Genomic DNA, 19,472 nt, shown 5'->3' on the forward strand with positions numbered 1-19,472 from the left:
CTTATTGACTATGACCTTCATAGACTCCTTTATTTAAGCATAGTATGCTGGTTTGAGAGCCAACTTTCTCACCCTCCATCTGAATTTGAAATTCAACCATGCTATGATCACTCATTCCAAGAGGGCCCTTTACGAGGAGATTGTTTATTAATCCTGTCTAATTACACAGGACCAGATCCAAGATAGCCTGCCCCCTGGTTGGTTCCGCAGTAAGATAATGGAACTAAAGCAGGACCTCAAAGGTAGTAATCTCCGGATTAATCCCGGTGCCACGAGCTAGTGCGCACAGAAATAGGAGGATAGAGCAGATGAATACGTGGCTTGAGAGATGATGCAGGCAGAGGGGCTTTAGTTTCCTGAGGCATTGTGACTACTTCTTTGGGGAGGTGGGACCTGTACAAGCACCTCAACGGAGCCGGGACCAATATCCTCGTGGGGGGAGTTTGCTAGTGCTGTTGGGGAGAGTTTAAACTAGCTTGGCAGGGGGATGGGAACCTAAAAATAGATTCAGTAGGGAGGGGAGTAAAGCTGCAATTAGAAAGCAAAAATAAAGAAAGTGAGTTTGAAGGAGGGAGGAAGCAAGCAGGAAAAAACGGTTTAAAAAAACGAATTTGAAAGAACTTTGTCTAAATGCATGTAGCATGCGTAACAAAATAGATGAGTTGACGGCACAAATAGATACAAATGGGTATGATCTGATAGCCATTACAGAGACATGGTTGCAAGGTGACCAGGACTGGGAACTAAATATTCAGGGGTATTTGACGATCTGGAAGGACAGACAGAAAGGAAAAGGTGAGGTAGCTCTATTGATAAAGGATGTTCGAGGAGGTGGAGCAGTAGCATGGGAAGCCTACATAAGCCCCAACGTCGTCCAGAGGCCAGCGGGAGTTCGAGGAGGTGGAGCGGCAGTGTGGGGAAGCCTACATAAGGCCCAACAGGTGCTGGGAACCAGCGGGAGTTCGAGGAGGCGGAGCGGCAGCTTGGGGAAGCCAACCGATGCAGCTGCAGCAGGGAGACAAAAAAGTAGAAAGAAATCGAAGGGTGCTGTCACAGCCAAGGGGGTAAGTGATTGGCAAGTAGTTCTTCTTTTACTTTTCTATTCAGTAAGTAACCTTTAGCATTGTTTTTGCCAAATTAAGTTAAACTAAGGGTTAAGTCATGGCAGGAGAGCTCGAGCACGTGTTATGCTCCTCCTGTCCTATGTGCGAAGTCAGGGATGCTTCCAGTGTCCCTGATGACTACATGTGTGGGAAGTGCATCCGCCTGCGCACTGGAGCTGTGGGTGGATTTACTATGGAGCATCCGTGATGCTGAGGATGCCGTGAATAGCACGTTTAGTGAATTGGTCTTACCACAGGTAAAAGTTACACAAGAGCAGTGGAAAGAAGGTAGTGCAGGGGTCCCCTGTGGTCATCCTCCTGCAAAACAGATACACCGCATTGGGTACTGTTGAGGGGGATGACTCATCAGAGGAGAGCAGCAGCAGCCAAGTTCATGGCACCATGGGTGGCTCTGCTGCACAGGAAGGCAGGAAAAAAAGTGGGAGAGCTCTAGTGGTAGGGGATTCTATTGTAAGGGGAATAGATAGGCGTTTCTGCGGCCATAACCGAGACTCCAGGATGGTATATTGCCTCCCTGATGCAAGGGTCAAGGATGTCTCGGAACGGGTGCAGGACATTTTGAAGAAGGAGGGTGAACAACGAGTTGTCGTGGTGCATATAGGTACCATCGACATAGGTAAAAAATGGGATGAGGTCCGACAAGACGAATTTCGGGAGCTAGGAGCTAAATTGAAAAGTAGGACCTCAAAAGTAATAATCTCAGGATTGCTACCAGGGCCACATTGGAGTAAAATTCTAAAGGGGCAAAGTGTGTTAAAAAGACAAGCCTGAAGGCTCTGTGCCTCAATGCGAGGAGAATTCGGAATAAGGTGGACGAATTAACTGCGCAGATAGCAGTTAACAGATATGATGTAATTGGCATCACGGAGACATGGCTCCAGGGTGACCAAGGCTGGGAACTCAACATCCAAGGCTATTCAACATTTAGGAAGGATAGACAGAAAGGAAAAGGAGGTGGGGTGGCGCTGCTGGTTAAAGAGGAAATTAATGCAATAGTAAGGAAGGAAATTAGCTTGGATGATGTGGAATCGGTATGGGTGGAGCTACGGAATACCAAAGGGCAGAAAACACTAGTGGGAGTTGTGTACAGACCACCAAACAGTAATAGTGAGGTTGGGGAAAGCCTCAAACAAGAAATTAGGGAAGCGTACAATAAAGGTACAGCAGTTATCACAGGCGACTTTAATCTACATATTGATTGGGCTAACCAAACTGGAACAATGCGGTGGAGGAGGATTTCCTGGAGTGTATTAGGGGTGGTTTTCTAGACCAAATATGTCGAGGAACCAACTAGAGGGCTGGCCATCCTCGACTGGGTGATGTGTAATTAGAAAGGAATAATTAGCAATCTTGTTGTGCGAGGCTCCTTCGGGAAGAGTGACCATAATATGGTAGAATTCTTTATTAAGATGGAGAGTGACAGTTAATTCAGAGACTAGGGTCCTGAACTTAAGGAAAGGTAACTTCGATGGTATGAGACGTGAATTGGCTAGAATAGACTGGCGAGTGATACTTAAAGGGTTAACAGTAGATAGGCAATGGCAAACATTTAAAGATCACATGGATGAACTTCAACAATTGTACATCCCTGTCTGGAGTAAAAATAAAACGAGGAAGATGGCTCAACCGTGGCTAACAAGGGAAATTAAGGATAGTGTTAAATCCAAGGACGAGGCATATAAATTGGCTAGAAAAAGCAGCAAACCAGAGGACTGGGAGAATTTTGTAACACAGCAGAGGACAAAGGGTTTAATTCGAAGGGGGAAAATAGAGTATGAGAGGAAGCTTGCTTGGAACATAAAAACTTCTATAGATATGTGAAGAGACAAAGATTAGTGAAAACAAACGTAGGTCCCTTGCAGTCAGATTCAGGTGAATTTATAATGGGGAACAAAGAAATGGCAGACCAGTTAAACAAGTACTTTGGTTCTGTCTTCACGAAGGAAGACACAAATAACTTTCCGTAAATACTAGGGAACCGAGGGTCTAGTGAGAAAGAGGAACAGGAGGAAATCCTTATTAGGCAGGAAATTGATGGGATTGAAGGCCGATAAATCCCCGGGGCCTGATAGTCTGCATCCCAGAGTACTTAAGGAGGTAGCCCTAGAAATAGTGGATGCATTGGTGATCATTTTCCAACAGCCTATCGAATCTGGATCGGTTCCTATGGACTGGAGGGTAGCTAATGTAACACCACTTTTAAAGAAAGGAGAGAGAAAACGGGTAATTATAGACCGATTAGCTTGACATCAGCGGTGGGGAAAATGTTGGAATCAATTATTAAAGATGAAATCGCAGCACATTTGGAAAACAGTGACAGGATTGGTCCAAGTCAGCATCGATATATGAAAGGGAAATCTTGCTTGACAAATCTTCTCGAATTTTTTGAGGATGTAACTGGTAGTGGACCAGGGAGAACCAGTGGATGTGATGTATTTGGACTTTCAAAAGGCTTTTGACAAGGTCCCTCAAGAGATTGGTGTGCAAAATTAAAGCACATGGTATTGGGGGTAATGTACTGATGTGGATAGAGAACTGGTTGTCAGACAGGAAGCAGAGAGTTGGGATAAACGGGTCCTTTTCAGAATGGCAGCCAATGACTAGTGGGGTACCGCAGGGCTCAGTGTTGGGACCCCAGCTATTTATAATATACATTAATGATTTGGATGAGGGAATTGAGTGTAATATCTCCAAGTTTGCAGATGACACTAAACTGGGTGGCAGTGTGAGCTGTGAGGAGGAAGCTAAAAGGCTGCAGGGTGATTTGGACAGGTTAGGTGAGTGGGCAAACGCATGGCAGATGCAGTATAATGTGGATAAATGAGGTTATCCACTTTGGTGGCAAAAACAAGGCGGCAGAATATTATCTGAATGGTGACAGATTAGCAAAAAGGGAGGTGCAGCGAGACCTGGGAGTCATGGTACATCAGTCATTGAAAGATGGCATGCAGGTTCAGCAGGCGGTGAAGAAGGCAAATGGTATGTTGACCTTCATAGCTAGGGGATTTGAGTGTAGGAGCAGGGAGGTCTTACTGCAGTTGTACAGGGCCTTAGTGAGGCCTCATCTGGAATATTGTGTTCAGTTTTGTTCTCCTAATCTGAGGAAGGACATTCTTGCTATTGAGGGACAGCAGCTAAGGTTCACCAGACTGATTCCCGGGATGGCAGGACTGACATATGAGGAGAGACTGGATCGACTGGGCCTATATTCATGGAGTTTAGAAGGATGAGAGGGGATCTCATAGAAACATATAAAATTCTGACGGGACGGGACAGGTTAGATGCAGGAAGAATGTTCCCGATGTTGGGGAAGTCCAGAACTAGGGGACATAGTCTAAGGATAAGGGGTAAGCCATTTAGGACTGAGATGAAGATAAACTTCTTCACTCAAAGAGTTGTTAACCTGTGGAATTCCCTACCGTAGAGTTGTAGATGCCAGTTAATTGGATATATTCAAGTGGGAGTTAGATATGGCCCTTACGGCTAAAGGGATCAAGGGGTATGGAGAGAAAGCAGGAAAGGGGTACCTGAGGTCAATTGATCAGCCATGATCTTATTGATTGGTGGTGCAGGCTCGAAGGGCCAAATGGCCTACTCCTGCACCTATTTTCTATGTTTCTATAGAATCACTGCAATAGTGAGAAACGATATTGGCTCAAATTATCAGGTTGTTGAAACAGTTTGGGTGGAGATAAGGTGGGCATGGTCTATAGGCCCCCTTAACAGTAGCAACTCTGTTGGTCGGGGTATAAACCAAGAAATAGTGGGGCCTTGTAAAAAGGTAACAGCAATCATGGGTGATTTTAATCTCCATATTGATTGGACAAATCAAATTGGTCAGGGTAGCAATGAGGAGGAGTTCATAGAAAGAGGAGGAGGATTTCCTGGAGTGCAGAAGGGATGGTTTTCTAGACCAATATGTCGAGGAAACAACTAGGGGGGAGGCCATCTTAGACTGGGTGTTGTGTAATGAGAGAGGATTAATTAGCAATCTCGTTGTGTGAGGCCTCTTGGGGAAGAGTGACCATAATATGGTGGAATTCTGCATTAGGATGGAGAATGAAACAGTTAATTCAGAGGCCATGGTCCAGAACTTAAAGAAGGGTAACTTTGAAGGTATGAGGCGTGAATTGGCGAGGATAGATTGGCGAATGATACTTAAGGGGTTGACTGTGGATGGGCAATGGCAGACATTTAGAGACCGCATGGATGAACTACAACAATTGTACATTCCTGTCTGGCGTAAAAGGAAAAAGGGAAGGTGGCTCAACCGTGGCTATCAAGGGAAATCGGGGATAGTATTAAAGCCAAGGAAGTGGCATACAAATTGGCCAGAAATAGCAGCGAACCCGGGGATTGGGAGAAATTTAGAACTCAGCAGAGGAGGACAAAGGGTTTGATTAGGGCAGGGAAAATGGAGTACGAGAAGAAGCTTGCAGGGAACATTAAGAGGGATTGCAAAAGTTTCTATAGATATGTAAAGAGAAAAAGGTTAGGAAAGACAAACGTAGGTCCCCTGCAGTCAGAATCAGGTGAAGTCATAACGGGGAACAAAGAAATGGCAGACCAATTGAACAAGAACTTTGGTTCAGTATTCACCAAGGAGGACACAAACAATCATCCAGATATAAAAGGGGTCAGAGGGTCTAGTAAGGAGGAGGAACTGAGGGAAATCCTTATTAGTCGGGAAATTGTGTTGGGGAAATTGATGGGATTGAAGGCTGATAAATCCCCAGGGCCTGATGGACTGCATCCCAGAGTACTTAAGGAGGTGGCCTTGGAAATAGCGGATGCATTGACTGTCATTTTCCAACATTCCATAGACTCTGGATCAGTTCCTATGGAGTGGAGGGTAGCCAATGTAACCCCACTTTTTAAAAAAGGAGGGAGAGAGAAAACAGGGAATTATAGTCCGGTCAGCCTGACCTCAGTAGTGGGTAAAATGATGGAATCAATTATTAAGGATGTCATAGCAGCGCATTTGGAAAGAGGTGACATGATAGGTCCAAGTCAGCATGGATTTGTGAAAGGGAAATCATGCTTGACAAATCTTCTGGAATTTTTTGAGGATGTTTCCAGTAGAGTGGACAAGGGAGAACCAATTGATGTGACATATTTGGACTTTCAGAAGGCTTTCGACAAGGTCCCACACAAGAGATTAATGTGCAAAGTTAAAGCACATGGGATTGGGGGTAGTGTGCTGACATGGATTGAGAACTGGTTGTCAGACAGGAAGCAAAGAGTAGGAGTAAATGGGGACTTTTCAGAATGGCAGGCAGTGACTAGTGGGGTACCGCAAGGTTCTGTGCTGGGGCCCCAGCTGTTTACACTGTACATTAATGATTTAGACGAGGGGATTAAATGTAGTATCTCCAAATTTGCGGATGATACTAAGTTGGGTGGCAGTGTGAGCTGCGAGGAGGATGCTATGAGGCTGCAGAGCGACTTGGATAGGTTAGGCGAGTGGGCAAATGCATGGCAGATGAAGTATAATGTGGATAAATGTGAGGTTATCCACTTTGGTGGTAGAAACAGAGAGACAGACTATTATCTGAATGGTGACAGATTAGGAAAAGGGGAGGTGCAACGAGACCTGGGTGTCATGGTACATCAGTCATTGAAGGTTGGCATGCAGGTACAGCAGGCGGTTAAGAAAGCAAATGGCATGTTGGCCTTCATAGCGAGGGGATTTGAGTACAGGGGCAGGGAGGTGTTGCTACAGTTGTACAGGGCCTTGGTGAGGCCACACCTGGAGTATTGTGTACAGTTTTGGTCTCCTAACTTGAGGAAGGACATTCTTGCTATTGAGGGAGTGCAGTGAAGGTTCACCAGACTGATTCCCGGGATGGCGGGACTGACATATCAAGAAAGACTGGATCAACTGGGCTTGTATTCACTGGAGTTCAGAAGAATGAGAGGGGACCTCATCGAAACGTTTAAAATTCTGATGGGTTTAGACAGGTTAGATGCAGGAAGAATGTTCACAATGTTGGGGAAGTCCAGAACCAGGGGTCACAGTCTAAGGATAAGGGGTAAGCCATTTAGGACTGAGATGAGGAGAAACTTCTTCACCCAGAGAGTGGTGAACCTGTGGAATTCTCTACCACAGAAAGTTGTTGAGGCCAATTCACTAAATATATTCAAAAAGGAGTTAGATGAAGTCCTTACTACTAGGGGGATCAAGGGGTATGGCGAGAAAGCAGGAATGGGGTACTGAAGTTGCATGTTCAGCCATGAACTCATTGAATGGCGGTGCAGGCTAGAAGGGCCGAATGGCCTACTCCTGCACCTATTTTCTATGTTTCTATGAATGGACAAGGGACATGTTTCTTGAGTAGTATGTAACGGAACCAACCAGGGGGCAGGCTATCTTAGATCTGGTCCTGTGTAATGAGGCAGGATTAATAAAGAATCTCCTAGTAAAGGATCCCCTCGGAATGAGTGATCATAGCCTGATTCTGAATTTGAAATTCAGATGGAGGTTGAGAAAGTTGGATCTCTAATCAGCGTACGAAGCTTAAATAAAGGAGCCTATGAAGGTATGAGGGCAGAGTTGGCTAAAGTGGACTGGGAAAATAGATTAAAGTGGAGGACGGCTGATGAACAGTGGAATACATTTAAGGAGCTATTTCACAACTCTCAAGAAAAAAATATTCCAGTGAGGAGAAAAGGGTTTAAAAGAAAAGATAGCTATCCATGGGTAACTAAAGAAATAAAGGACGGTATCCAATTAAAAACAAGGGCATACAAAGTGGCCAAAACTTGTGCGAGGACAGAAGATTGGGAAGTATTCAAAAGCCAGCAAAAAATGACTAAAAAAATGATTAAGAAAGGGAAGATAGGCTATGAAAGTAAACTAGCACAAAATATAAAATCAGATAGCAAGAGTTTCTATTGGGATATAAAACTGAAAAGTGTGGCTAAAGTAAATTTTAGTCCCTTAGAGGACAAGACCAGGGAATTAGTAATGGGGAACACGAAGATGGCAGAAACTCTGAATAAATATTTTGTATTGTCTTTACGGTATAAGACACAAATAATATCCTTACAGTGGATAGTCAAGGGGCTATGCGGGGGGTGGGGCGGGGGGGGGAGGAACGTAACACAATCACAATCACTAAGGAGGTGGTACTCAGTAAGATAATGGGACTAAAGGCGGATAAATCCCCTGAACCTGATGGCTTGCATCCTCAGGTCTTAAGAGAAGTCGCAACAGAGATAGTGGATGCATTGGTTGTAATTTAACAAAATTTCCTGGATTCTGGAGAGGTCCCAGCAGATTGGAAAACTGCAAATGTAACGCCCCTATTTAAAAAAGGAGGCAGACAAAAAGCAGGAAACTATAGACCAGTTAGCCTAACATCTGTCCTTGGGGAAAATGCTGGAGTCCATTATTAATGAAGCAATAGCAGGACATTTGGAAAAGCATAATTCGGTCAGACAGGGTCAGCATGGATTTGTGAAGGGGAAGTCATGTTTGACAAAATTTACTGGAATTCGTTGAGAATGTAACGAACAGGGTGGATAAAGGGGATCCAGTAGATGTGGTATATTTGGACTTCCAGAAGGCATTTGACAAGGTGCCACATAAAAAGTTACTGCACAAGATAAAAGTTCACGGGGTTGGGGGTAATATATTAGCATGGATAGAGGATTGGCCAACTAACAGAAAACAGAGAGTCGGGATAAATGGGTCATTCTTGGGTTGGCAATCAGTAACTAACTAGTGGGGTGCCGCAGGTCAGTGCTGGGACCCCAACTATTTACAATCTATATTAATGACTTAGAAGAAAGGACTGAGTGTAACGTAGCCAAGTTTGCTGACGATACAAAGATATGAGGAAAAGCAATGTGTGAGGAGGACCCCAAAAATCTGCAAAAGGACATAGACAGGCTAAATGAGTGGACAAAAATTTGGCAGATGGAGTATAATGTTGGAAAGTGAGGTCATGCACTTTGGCAGAAAAAAAAATTAAAGAGCAAGTTATTATTTAAATGGAAAAAAATTGCAAAGTACTGCAGTACAGCAGGACCTGGGGGTACTTGTGCATGAAACACAAAAGGTTAGTATGCAGGTACAGCAAGTGATCAGGAAGGCCAATGGAATTTTGACCTTTATTGCAAAGTCGATGGAGTATAAAAACAGGGAAGTCTTGCTGCAGTTACACAGGGTATTGGTGAGGTCACACCTGGAATACTGCGTACAATTTTGGTTTCCATTTAACAAAAGGATATACTTGCTTTGGAGGCAGTTCAAAGATTCACTAGATTGATTCCGGAGATGAGGGGGTTAACTTGTAAGGAAAGGTTGAGTAGGTTGGGCCTCTACTCATTGGAATTCAGAAGAATGAGGTGTGATCTTATCAAAACGCAGAAGATAATGAGGGGGCTTGACAAGGTGGATGCAGAGAGGATGTTTCAAACTGATGGGGGAGACTAGAACTAGGGGGAATAATCTTAGAATAAGGGGCCGCCCATTTAAAACTGAGATGAGGAGGAATTTCTTCTCTGAGGGTTGTAAATCTGTGCAATTCGCTGCCTCAGAGAGCTGTGGAAGCCAGGACATTGAATAAATTTAAATCAGAGATAGACAGTTTCTTAACCGCTAAGGGATTAAGGGGAGCGGGCAGGGAAGAGGACCAGAGTCCATGATCAGATCAACCATGGTCGTATTAAATGGCAGAGCAGGCTCGAGGGGTCGTATGGCCTACTCCTGCTCCTATTTCTTATGTTCTTATGACTGCTAAACAACCATTCTGGACCTGAAAAATGTATTTTTTATATTTGTGGAATGTCTCCATGGTAAAAATTACAATTATTTTAAAATATATATAAATTTTAAATTTGATCATGATATTTCAGCTTCTACCTTATCCCCACGTGAATGTACCAATCTTTATTTCACTCTAACATTTTTTAAAAGTGAGGATAAATGCTGCTTTTTATTTCTTGGTTTTCTATCTGAGAATTCTTCAATGTGATTAGCTGCTTCGACAGCTTGATGACATCACTTGCAGCATCGCACTAGAAATCTACTAGCCAGTGCTACAATCAATTACATGTCGAGAAACCTCAAGTTACCACAGAGATCTTTCTTTGAGGTCAGTGTCGAGCATCTTTGCTTCACCGCTGACATCAAATTATGGGCCAATGTTTCAAGTTAAGCTGGGTTTTAACCCATAATGCACCATGATAGAATTAAAACTAAATCTTTGCCAACATCAAGCTAAATCTTAGACAAAGATGCTTCACTTTAATAGCATCCACCACCTTCTGTCTCAGAAACTGGGAGTGTTATCAACCTCACCAACTCAACAAACAGGTAACTGGGTCAATAGGTGGCAGATACTATTCAATGTGAATAAATATTTTTTTAAATTATACAGACAAGGAGCCAAGAAGGAGTACGCTTTATACTTTAAATGCAACAATGATACAGAATAGCTGATCAGAAAAAAGCTCCAAGGGTTATAACCCTCAGCACAGGCTCACCTAAAAAAGGCAGATAAGGTTTAGTTGTAAGAGGCCTTGATCAGACTCCATATGGAATACTGTCTGCAGTTCTGGTCACCTAATCATAGAAATGACTAAAGCACTTGTAAGAGTATAAAGGTGGACAACGGAGATGATTTGGGGATCTGAACTTTAACCAATAAAGGAAAGATTAAGGAAACTTCTAAACAAGTAAAAACATTTATTAAGTATACAGAAAGGGTAGCTCAGAGCGATTACAAGCAGGTTCATAGGTTATATCGTAACTACAACTGAATCTCTAGTAGTTTGAGCAGCAGTTGAATCCAAGATTCAATTACTACCTCAAAACCATTGTGGTAACTTTTTATAGAACAGACATCAACCTATAGGGTGTTTATATCACATGACTGCCAACAACAGCTGTTGCTACACTTCAAGTTGACATCCAGTCATTTTCAAGACAACAGATTAACAATTGTGGTATACTATTTACAAGCTTATTACCAGAAATTCAAATGGCTGAACTATAAGGGTAAATTCAGTGCAAGAAAAACTCAAAAAGGAGCATGGTTCATCAAATAGGGCTATAACACTGTGGTGCTGATTTTCCAATCCATGTTCCCTTCAAGAGTGGCTCTCCTCTGAGCAAACAGAGCACTGAAATTACCTATCCAAGTTCTGAAATTTCCTCCGTAAACTCCTCCACTTTTCTTTCTCCCTCTCCTCCTTTAAGACCCTATTTAAAATCCATCTCTTTGACCTAGCTTTTGGCCAACCCTCCTAATATCTCCTTCTTTGGCTCAGCATCCATTTTTGTCCAATTATGCCTCTGCGAAGCACCTTAGGATGTTTTTCTATGCTAAAAAAATTAAAATTGTATACAGTGTGCATTTTATTTAACTGAATAAAACAATTCTAAGTTAGTGCCTACAGGTCATTTCAGGCAACTATTTACAAAATGGAGTCAACAAAAACAATATGGGGGTGATTTTTACATATTGTGTTTATCAGGTCGCTATTGGCATACACCTGCCCGAAGAGGCCTTTGCGGGACCCTGAACCATTTTCGTGGTCTGGCCTCATATACATTAAGTCGGTGAGCTGTCAGCACAGAACTCTCTGGGGACAAGAAATCCATCCGGGCAACTGATTTTGAAGGGCCGGCAGAAGCCACCTTAAAAGGGGAGTGGATATATGAGGCATGAAGTTGAGAAGCAGTTTCTAGCAGCAGGAAACATTTTTGCAGTACCCACATCAGCATGGAGATGAAAGACAAAAGCTTTTAGGGCTCAAAATCAACAGTTTAAAAAAAAAAGGGTACCAAATTAGCTTCCAGCTTGACAAAAAGTAAAATACTGAAGATGCTGGAAATCTGAAATTAAAACAGAAAATGTTGGAACCAGTCAATAGGTCAGGGTGCATCTCAAGAGAGAGAATGGCAGGGTTAATGTTTCAGCTTGATTACCTTGCATCAGAACCCACATGACAAAAGATCCTTCACCTGAAATGTTAACTACCTTTTTCTCTCCACAGATGCTGCCGAATCTGCTGGCATTTTCTGTTTTTACTTCAGACTCCAAGCATCTGTAGTATTTTGCTTTTAGTTTTATTGTTTAATTCACTGGCACTTCTCTTTCAGAAATGGCCACCTTGAAGAAATATTGCTCTTCGACATGATTTTCTTTTGTCTCTTTTTACCTTGTTCACCTTCCTTGCTATTGTTCTCTCTTCTTGTGTTTTATCATACATTTGCTACAGCTTGCTTTCACAAGCACATCTTTTTTCTCAGCAACTGTCTTGCTCTCCGATTCATTCCAGCGTTTCCTAACTGCAGCTCAGGATCTCTTTAATGTATGCTTAAAATGGCCACTTCTTGACATCTACCACCCAACATCAACCATCTTTGGTAGGTGGGTTGAGGAACTGGCAATAGTAACACCGACAGAGATGAGAATGGCACTGGGGTCAAAACTATGCCAGGTGACCGCAGTTTGCATTTATTCATGAGGTCCCCACCTGTTTCCAACAGGAGCTCTGGCTGCCTAACTCAAGGGATGGCGTGCAAGGTCAGGTGCCCCACCAAAAAACATGGCAACTATGACTCAGTTGCCACATTTATATAGCAAGATTTTTTTTTAAATTTTAAACAATTTAAACAGAAAGTATTGTTTTTCCACATCAAGAAAAATGGGAAAGACTTGACCACCATGCAGCCAATTAAGTACTTTTTTGAGGTGCAGTCATTGTTATATTGTAGAAAACACAGTCGCCAATTTGTGCACAGCAAGCTCCCACAAAGAGCAATGTGATACTAACCAGATAATCTGTTATAGTGGTGTTGATTGAGGGACTAAATATTGGCCAGGAGAACAGGAATAACTCCCCTGCTCCTCTTCGAAATAGTGCCTAGGGGTCTTTTATGTCTGGAATGATAGAATAAAAGGAAAAGGAGGTGGGGTAGCATTGCTGGTTAAAGAGGAGATTAATGCAATAGTTAGGAAGGACATTAGCTTGGATGATGTGGAATCTATATGGGTAGAGCTGCAGAACACCAAAGGGCAAAAAACGTTAGTGGGAGTTGTGTACAGTCCTCCAAACAGTAGTAGTGATGTTGGGGAGGGTATCAAACAGGAAATTTGGGGTGCATGCAATAAAGGTGCAGCTGTTATCATGGGTGACTTTAATATGCATAATTGAGCTAACCAAACTGGAAGCAATACAGTGGAGGAGGATTACCTGGAGTGCATAAGGAATGGTTTTCTAGACTAATATGTCGAGGAACCAACTAGAGGGGAGGCCATCTTAGACTGGGTGCTGTGTAATAAGAGGGGATTAATTGGCAATCTCATTGTGCGAGGCCCTTTGGGGAAGAGTGAACATAATATGGTGGAATTCTGCATTAGGATGGAGAATGAAACAGTTAATTCAGAGACCATGGTCCAGAACTTAAAGAAGGGTAACTTTGAAGATATGAGGTGTGAATTGGCTAGGATAGATTGGCGAATGATACTTAAGGGGTTGACTGTGGATGGGCAATGGCAGACATTTAGAGACCGCATGGATGAACTACAACAATTGTACATTCCTGTCTGGCGTAAAAATAAAAAAAGGAAGGTGGCTCAACCGTGGCTATCAAGGGAAATCAGGGATAGTATTAAAGCCAAGGAAGTGGCATACAAATTGGCCAGAAATAGCAGTGAACCCAGGGACTGGGAGAAATTTAGAACTCAGCAGAGGAGGACAAAGGGTTTGATTAGAGCAGGGAAAATAGAGTACGAGAGGAAGCATGCAGGGAACATTAAAATGGACTGCAAAACTTTCTATATATATGTAAAGAGAAAAAGGTTAGTAAAGACAAACGTAGGTCCCTTGCATTCAGAATCAGGGGAAGTCATAACGGGGAACAAAGAAATGGCGGACCAATTGAACAAGTACTTTGGTTCGGTATTCACGAAGGAGGACACAACCAACCTTCAGGATATAAAAGGGGTCAGAGGGTCTCGTAAGAAGGAGGAACTGAGGGAAATCCTTATTAGTCGGGAAATTGTGTTGGGGAAATTGATGGGATTGAAGGCCAATAAATCCCCGGGGCCTGATGGACTGCATCCCAGAGTACTTAAGGAGGTGGCCTTGGAAATAGCGGATGCATTGACAGTCATTTTCCAACATTCCACAGACTCTGGATCAGTTCCTATGGAGTGGAGGGTAGCCAATGTAACCCCACTTTTTAAAAAAAGGAGGGAGAGAAAACAGTGAATTATAGACCGGACAGCCTGACATCGGTAGTGGGTAAAATGATGGAATCAATTATTAAGGATGTCATAACATCGCATTTGGAAAGAGGTGACATGATAGGTCCAAGTCAACATGGATTTGTGAAAGGGAAATCATGCTTGACAAATCTTCTGGAATTTTTTGAGGATGTTTCCAGTAGAGTGGACAAGGGAGAACCAGTTGATGTGGTGTATTTGGACTTTCAGAAGGCTTTCGACAAGGTCCCACACAAGAGATTAATGTGCAAAGTTAAAGCACATGGGATTGGGGGTAGTGTGCTGACATGGATTGAGAACTGGTTGGCAGAAAGGAAGCAAAAAGTAGGATTAAATGGGTACTTTTCAGAATGGCAGGCAGTGACTAGTGGGGTACCACAAGGTTCTGTGCTGGGGCCCCAGCTGTTTACATTGTACATTAATGATTTAGACGAGGGGATTAAATGTAGTATCTCCAAATTTGCGGATGACACTAAGCTGGGTGGCAGTGTGAGCTGCGAGGAGGATGCTATGAGGCTGCAGAGTGACGTGGATAGGTTAGGTGAGTGGGCAAATGCATGGCAGATGAAGTATAATGTGGATAAATGTGAGGTTATCCACTTTGGTGGTAAAAACAGAGAGACAGACTATTATCTGAATGGTGACAGATTAGGAAAAGGGGAGGTGCAACGAGACCTGGGTGTCATGGTACATCAGTCATTGAAGGTTGGCATACAGGTACAGCAGGCGGTTAAGAAAGCAAATGGCATGTTGGCCTTTATAGCGAGGGAATTTGAGTACAGGGGCAGAGAGGTGTTGCTACAGTTGTACAGGGCCTTGGTGAGGCCACACCTGGAATAGTGTGTACAGTTTTGGTCTCCTAACTTGAGGAAGGACATTCTTGCTATTGAGGGAGTGCAGTGAAGGTTCACCAGACTGATTCCCGGGATGGTGGGACTGACATATCAAGAAAGACTGGATCAACTGGGCTTGTATTCACGGGAGTTCAGAAGAATGAGAGGGGATCTCATAGAAACATTTAAAATTCTGATGGGTTTAGACAGGTTAGATGCAGGAAGAATGTTCCCAATGTTGGGGAAGTCCAGAACCAGGGGTCACAGTCTAAGGATAAGGGGTAAGCCATTTAGGACCGAGATGAGGAGAAACTTCTTCATCCAGAGAGTGGTGAACCTGTGGAATTCTCTACCACAGAAAGTTGTTGAGGCCAATTCACTAAATATATTCAACAAGGAGTTAGATGTAGTCCTTACTATTAGGGGGATCAAGGGGTATTGCGAGAAAGCAGGAATGGGGTACTGAAGTTGCATGTTCAGCCATGAACTCATTGAATGGCGGTGCAGGTTCAAAGGGCCGAATGGCCTACTCCTGCACCTATTTTCTATGTTTCTATGTCCAATCTGAGAGAGAGCAGACGGGGCCTCGGTTTAATGTTTCGTCCGAAAGATGGCACCTCCGACAGTGCAGCACTCCCTCAGTACTGCACCGGAGTGTCAGCCTAGATACGAGTGCTCAAGTCTCTGGATTCCGACTTGAACTCACAACCTTCTGACCCAGAGGTGAGGGTGTTACCAACTGAGCCACAGCTGAGGTTATTTGTCATTATTTTTTTTCAACTCATGTACTGGGAGTTTGTTTCCACATTTAATCTAAAAAAAAATTCCTGAATGGCAAATAGGGAACTGGAATCTTGGACACTAGTGCCACAGATCAAATCCTTTAATTGCAATAATGGAATGCTTTTAAATACAGAAAATACTCTACTTGTTTGAAATCGCAAAGTATTCTACTTGTTTGAACTTGAAAATACTTTCCCCTCTAATACGAGCACATATGTTATTGGGGTTAAGCTGTTTTTAAATGTATTTCTTTAAATAATATATTCCTTAGTTGCAAAGAAGGATTGAAATTACACTCAAAAATAAGGTTAAATTCCCCACCCCAGTTAGGATGATGATGATTTTTGTTTTAGTAGCTTTACTATTTTTCTTATTGTGGTTACAATGGATAATTACTGAAAGAACAAATTTAAGATTAGAAAACTAGTAAATTGAGATATATTTCATTTTATGAATTTTACCCCAGCGCAGGACAAAAACCATTAAGAAGTTTTAATGAGGATGAGAGCAATCCCAGTATATATCCAGCTTCTCCTCATTATTGACTCAATGGGAAGATTAATTGCCATTACCACCTGCGTGTACCAGTTTATGGAAGGTAATGGCATGGGAAGAGAGATGAGGACCCAGAACTCCAACTATTCACCCATTTTGCATACAACGTGCATGAGCAGCGAGCAGATTGGTATAGAAAGCTCCCATCTAAAACCAGTGATTTCTTTAAAAAGATGTAATAATAATGAGTATGTAATACAATACCATCTTTCTACCCTTTAAACTGGGCTCGTGCCACTTCTAGTTACCTTTAATGTAAATGAGCACACTGAGCAGTATACGGGAGAAAGTTTCAATAGTTTCTAGACCATATCTACCTGTCTTTCTGAAATTGTTTTGTTCTGTTTCTACTGGTTTTTAGGTTATGAGCTGTTGTGCCAATTATCTTCATTAATTGTGTCCCAGCACAATGGATTTCCCAATGGGAAATTCAGTATCTGAGGAGTTTGAAAGAGAAGCACCAATGAAGGAATGGCAGGCACATGAAGCTGCACAAGAAGCACTCCTATACCCACTCACAAGCACAGGTACACTAACATTTACAAAATGAGGTGAATGTAACTGGCTTCAGTAGATGATGCATACATATAGAGGCTCCAACTCTGAAGGTAGATTGTGACAGCAGGACCAATGACACAGGCGCATGTGAAAGCCTGAGTTACCATTATGCTGAATAGTTCTTCAGAAGTATCCTAATTACAGGATGTCATACTTTATGTAATGCTGCATTAAAGACATGCCAGGGTGAACATCAAGCCAAACCTGGTCAAGTTGACACCAACAATATTTGCAGGCACTGTAATGGCTACCTGTTAGCAACTGGGTGCTGTCTTCACAAAAACTAGTCAGGAGAAATACAGATGCAGAACTATGCTACCTGCTGTAAGGATAGCTGCTGCTATCATGCATCAGAAGGCTGGTCTGCTGTGACCCTAAAGTCTGCCTCCACCTGTTTGCAGGCAAGCTGCAACAAAGACATAGGAATGGTGTTGCGGACTAGCATAGATGACAACCTCCTCATCACCTCATGCAGCACCAACTCCACTTCAGCAGCCGTCAAACAAGGGATCATGTGCTGGGCTGCTGTGTTACATGTGCACATATGGGTTTCTTTTCACCATGTTTTTGTCTGTAATTTTTAATCCACTGCTCCTTTGACCTTGTGTTTAGAGGTCCCTTTATGGCCTCACTCCTCCCTACTCCACAACCTCCTTCAGCTCTACAACCCTCAAAACTATCTGATCCTCTGACTCCAGTCTCTTGTGCCCACCTGCCATTTGACCCACTCCTCCAAATCTCTCCTTTTTTGACTACATATCCATTTTTCTCACACCTCTGTGAAGCACTTTGGGTATTTTTCTATATTAAATACACCATATAGATGCAAGTTGTTGGATTCTGACAGGGTTTGCACCAGTTCTTAACCACTTAAAACTGACTCACAGCAGCAGGCAAAAATAGGGCTCATATTGTCAACTGGACAAGTTAATGGAAAGCTTTTGCACACTGAAGAATTGGTCAATGTCTTCTACATATTATGTACATTTAAAAGTAAATTTCTTTAAGCGGTCATATAAAGCACATGATTTAATTTATTCAACCTATTCCACTCTGCATGATCATATTCACAGCATGATTTCACAAGCAAGGTAGGTTTCCACAAAATATCTCATGTGATTGTGCTTGAACATCCGCATGATCGAAATCGTCTTTAATTCGTGACCCTCGATCAAGGAATGTATGGATGCACTGTGCAAACGTCGAGGACACCGCGTTGCATGGTTTCAGTTTATTATTCATGTGCTAAGTTCATTACGAATGCATTAATCATAGAAAAAAATGAAGCTCTGGTGAAATCCTGCCGCAGCCGTTAATACATAAACCCTTACGTAAATAGACAGTATTCACCGACATTAATAATGCTGACATTGCATTATACTTTTCACAATGTCCTGCAGATAACTGAGTCCATCTGCAGTGAGCTCTGTACGCACCAAGGCATCGCACACTGGGGTTTTCCTCTGTACACCGACATGAAACGTCTATTCTTGCTGCACGGTCGGGTTTCCCATTAAAATCTTTCTTATTGTAACGCGGTTATTTTGCCTAATCCCAGTGACATTGCTGCATTCTGTGGGAACGCCGAGGCAGACGAGCGAGGGTCGGCCTGCAGAGAACTGGGAGCTTCTTCGTCGCACAAGCTTTCATTACGAGTGGGATTTTTCTTTTACAAAACTAACTGTTGTTTTTATCTCTTTAATGGTTTCTTCAATAAAGCAGCGTGCACTCACCCCGAGGACTAGGCTCCTCGACGTACAGAGGCGTTGTAGGAGTGACATTGCCAGAATTATTTCCTGACAGCAGCGGCGATCGTTCGTCCACACCATCGGTATCAGCCATGATTGCAGCCCAAGGCCGCACAGCGGAGAATGAAAACAGAAACGGGAAAGAGAGAGAGGAACTCTGTACCGAGAGGGGTGGGGCTTAAGTCAAGTCACAAGGGGGCCACAAGGAAAAGGGGTTTACACGGATCAGAGGGATTCGGGGAAACGACTTCAGTGAAACAAAGCTGAAGCTTGTGGTAGAGATGGACTGAAAGGAAAGGGGCTTAGGTTAATCACAGGAGGAGCGAGGAGAAAAGGGCTTAGGTTCATTAATTTGTCGCATAATACTGTGAAACGTTAAAGGCGCTATATAAATACAAGTTGCTGTTAATCACAAAAGGAGTGAGGGCAAAAGTGCATAGATCATTCACAGGACATAGCTTTCATCAATCACAACACCTTGCATTTATGTAATACCTTTATGTGGTAAATCGTTCCAAGGCACTTCACAGGAGCATAATCAGACAAAATTTACCACCGAGCTAAAGAAGGAAATATTAGGACAGGTGACCAAAAACTTGGTCAGAGCTAGGTTTTAAGGAGCGTCTT

The 19,472-nt window shown here is 42.9% G+C and overlaps 1 protein-coding gene across 1 annotated transcript in view; it reads right to left on the bottom strand.

Annotated features, from left to right (window-relative positions):
- The window catches only part of pip4p2 (phosphatidylinositol-4,5-bisphosphate 4-phosphatase 2), a 119,607-nt gene extending 100,654 nt beyond the window's left edge, over window positions 1–18,953 (bottom strand). The window contains exon 1 of the mRNA XM_070876277.1: window positions 18,831–18,953. Within this exon, the coding sequence (XP_070732378.1) occupies window positions 18,831–18,939 (109 nt within the window). The 5' untranslated portion in view covers window positions 18,940–18,953. The remainder of the gene's footprint in view (window positions 1–18,830) is intronic.
- Window positions 18,954–19,472: the final 519 nt, after the last annotated feature.

Source organism: Pristiophorus japonicus, chromosome 1 (assembly GCF_044704955.1).
Source record: "Pristiophorus japonicus isolate sPriJap1 chromosome 1, sPriJap1.hap1, whole genome shotgun sequence".
In the NCBI taxonomy this organism is placed as follows: Eukaryota; Metazoa; Chordata; class Chondrichthyes; family Pristiophoridae; genus Pristiophorus; species Pristiophorus japonicus.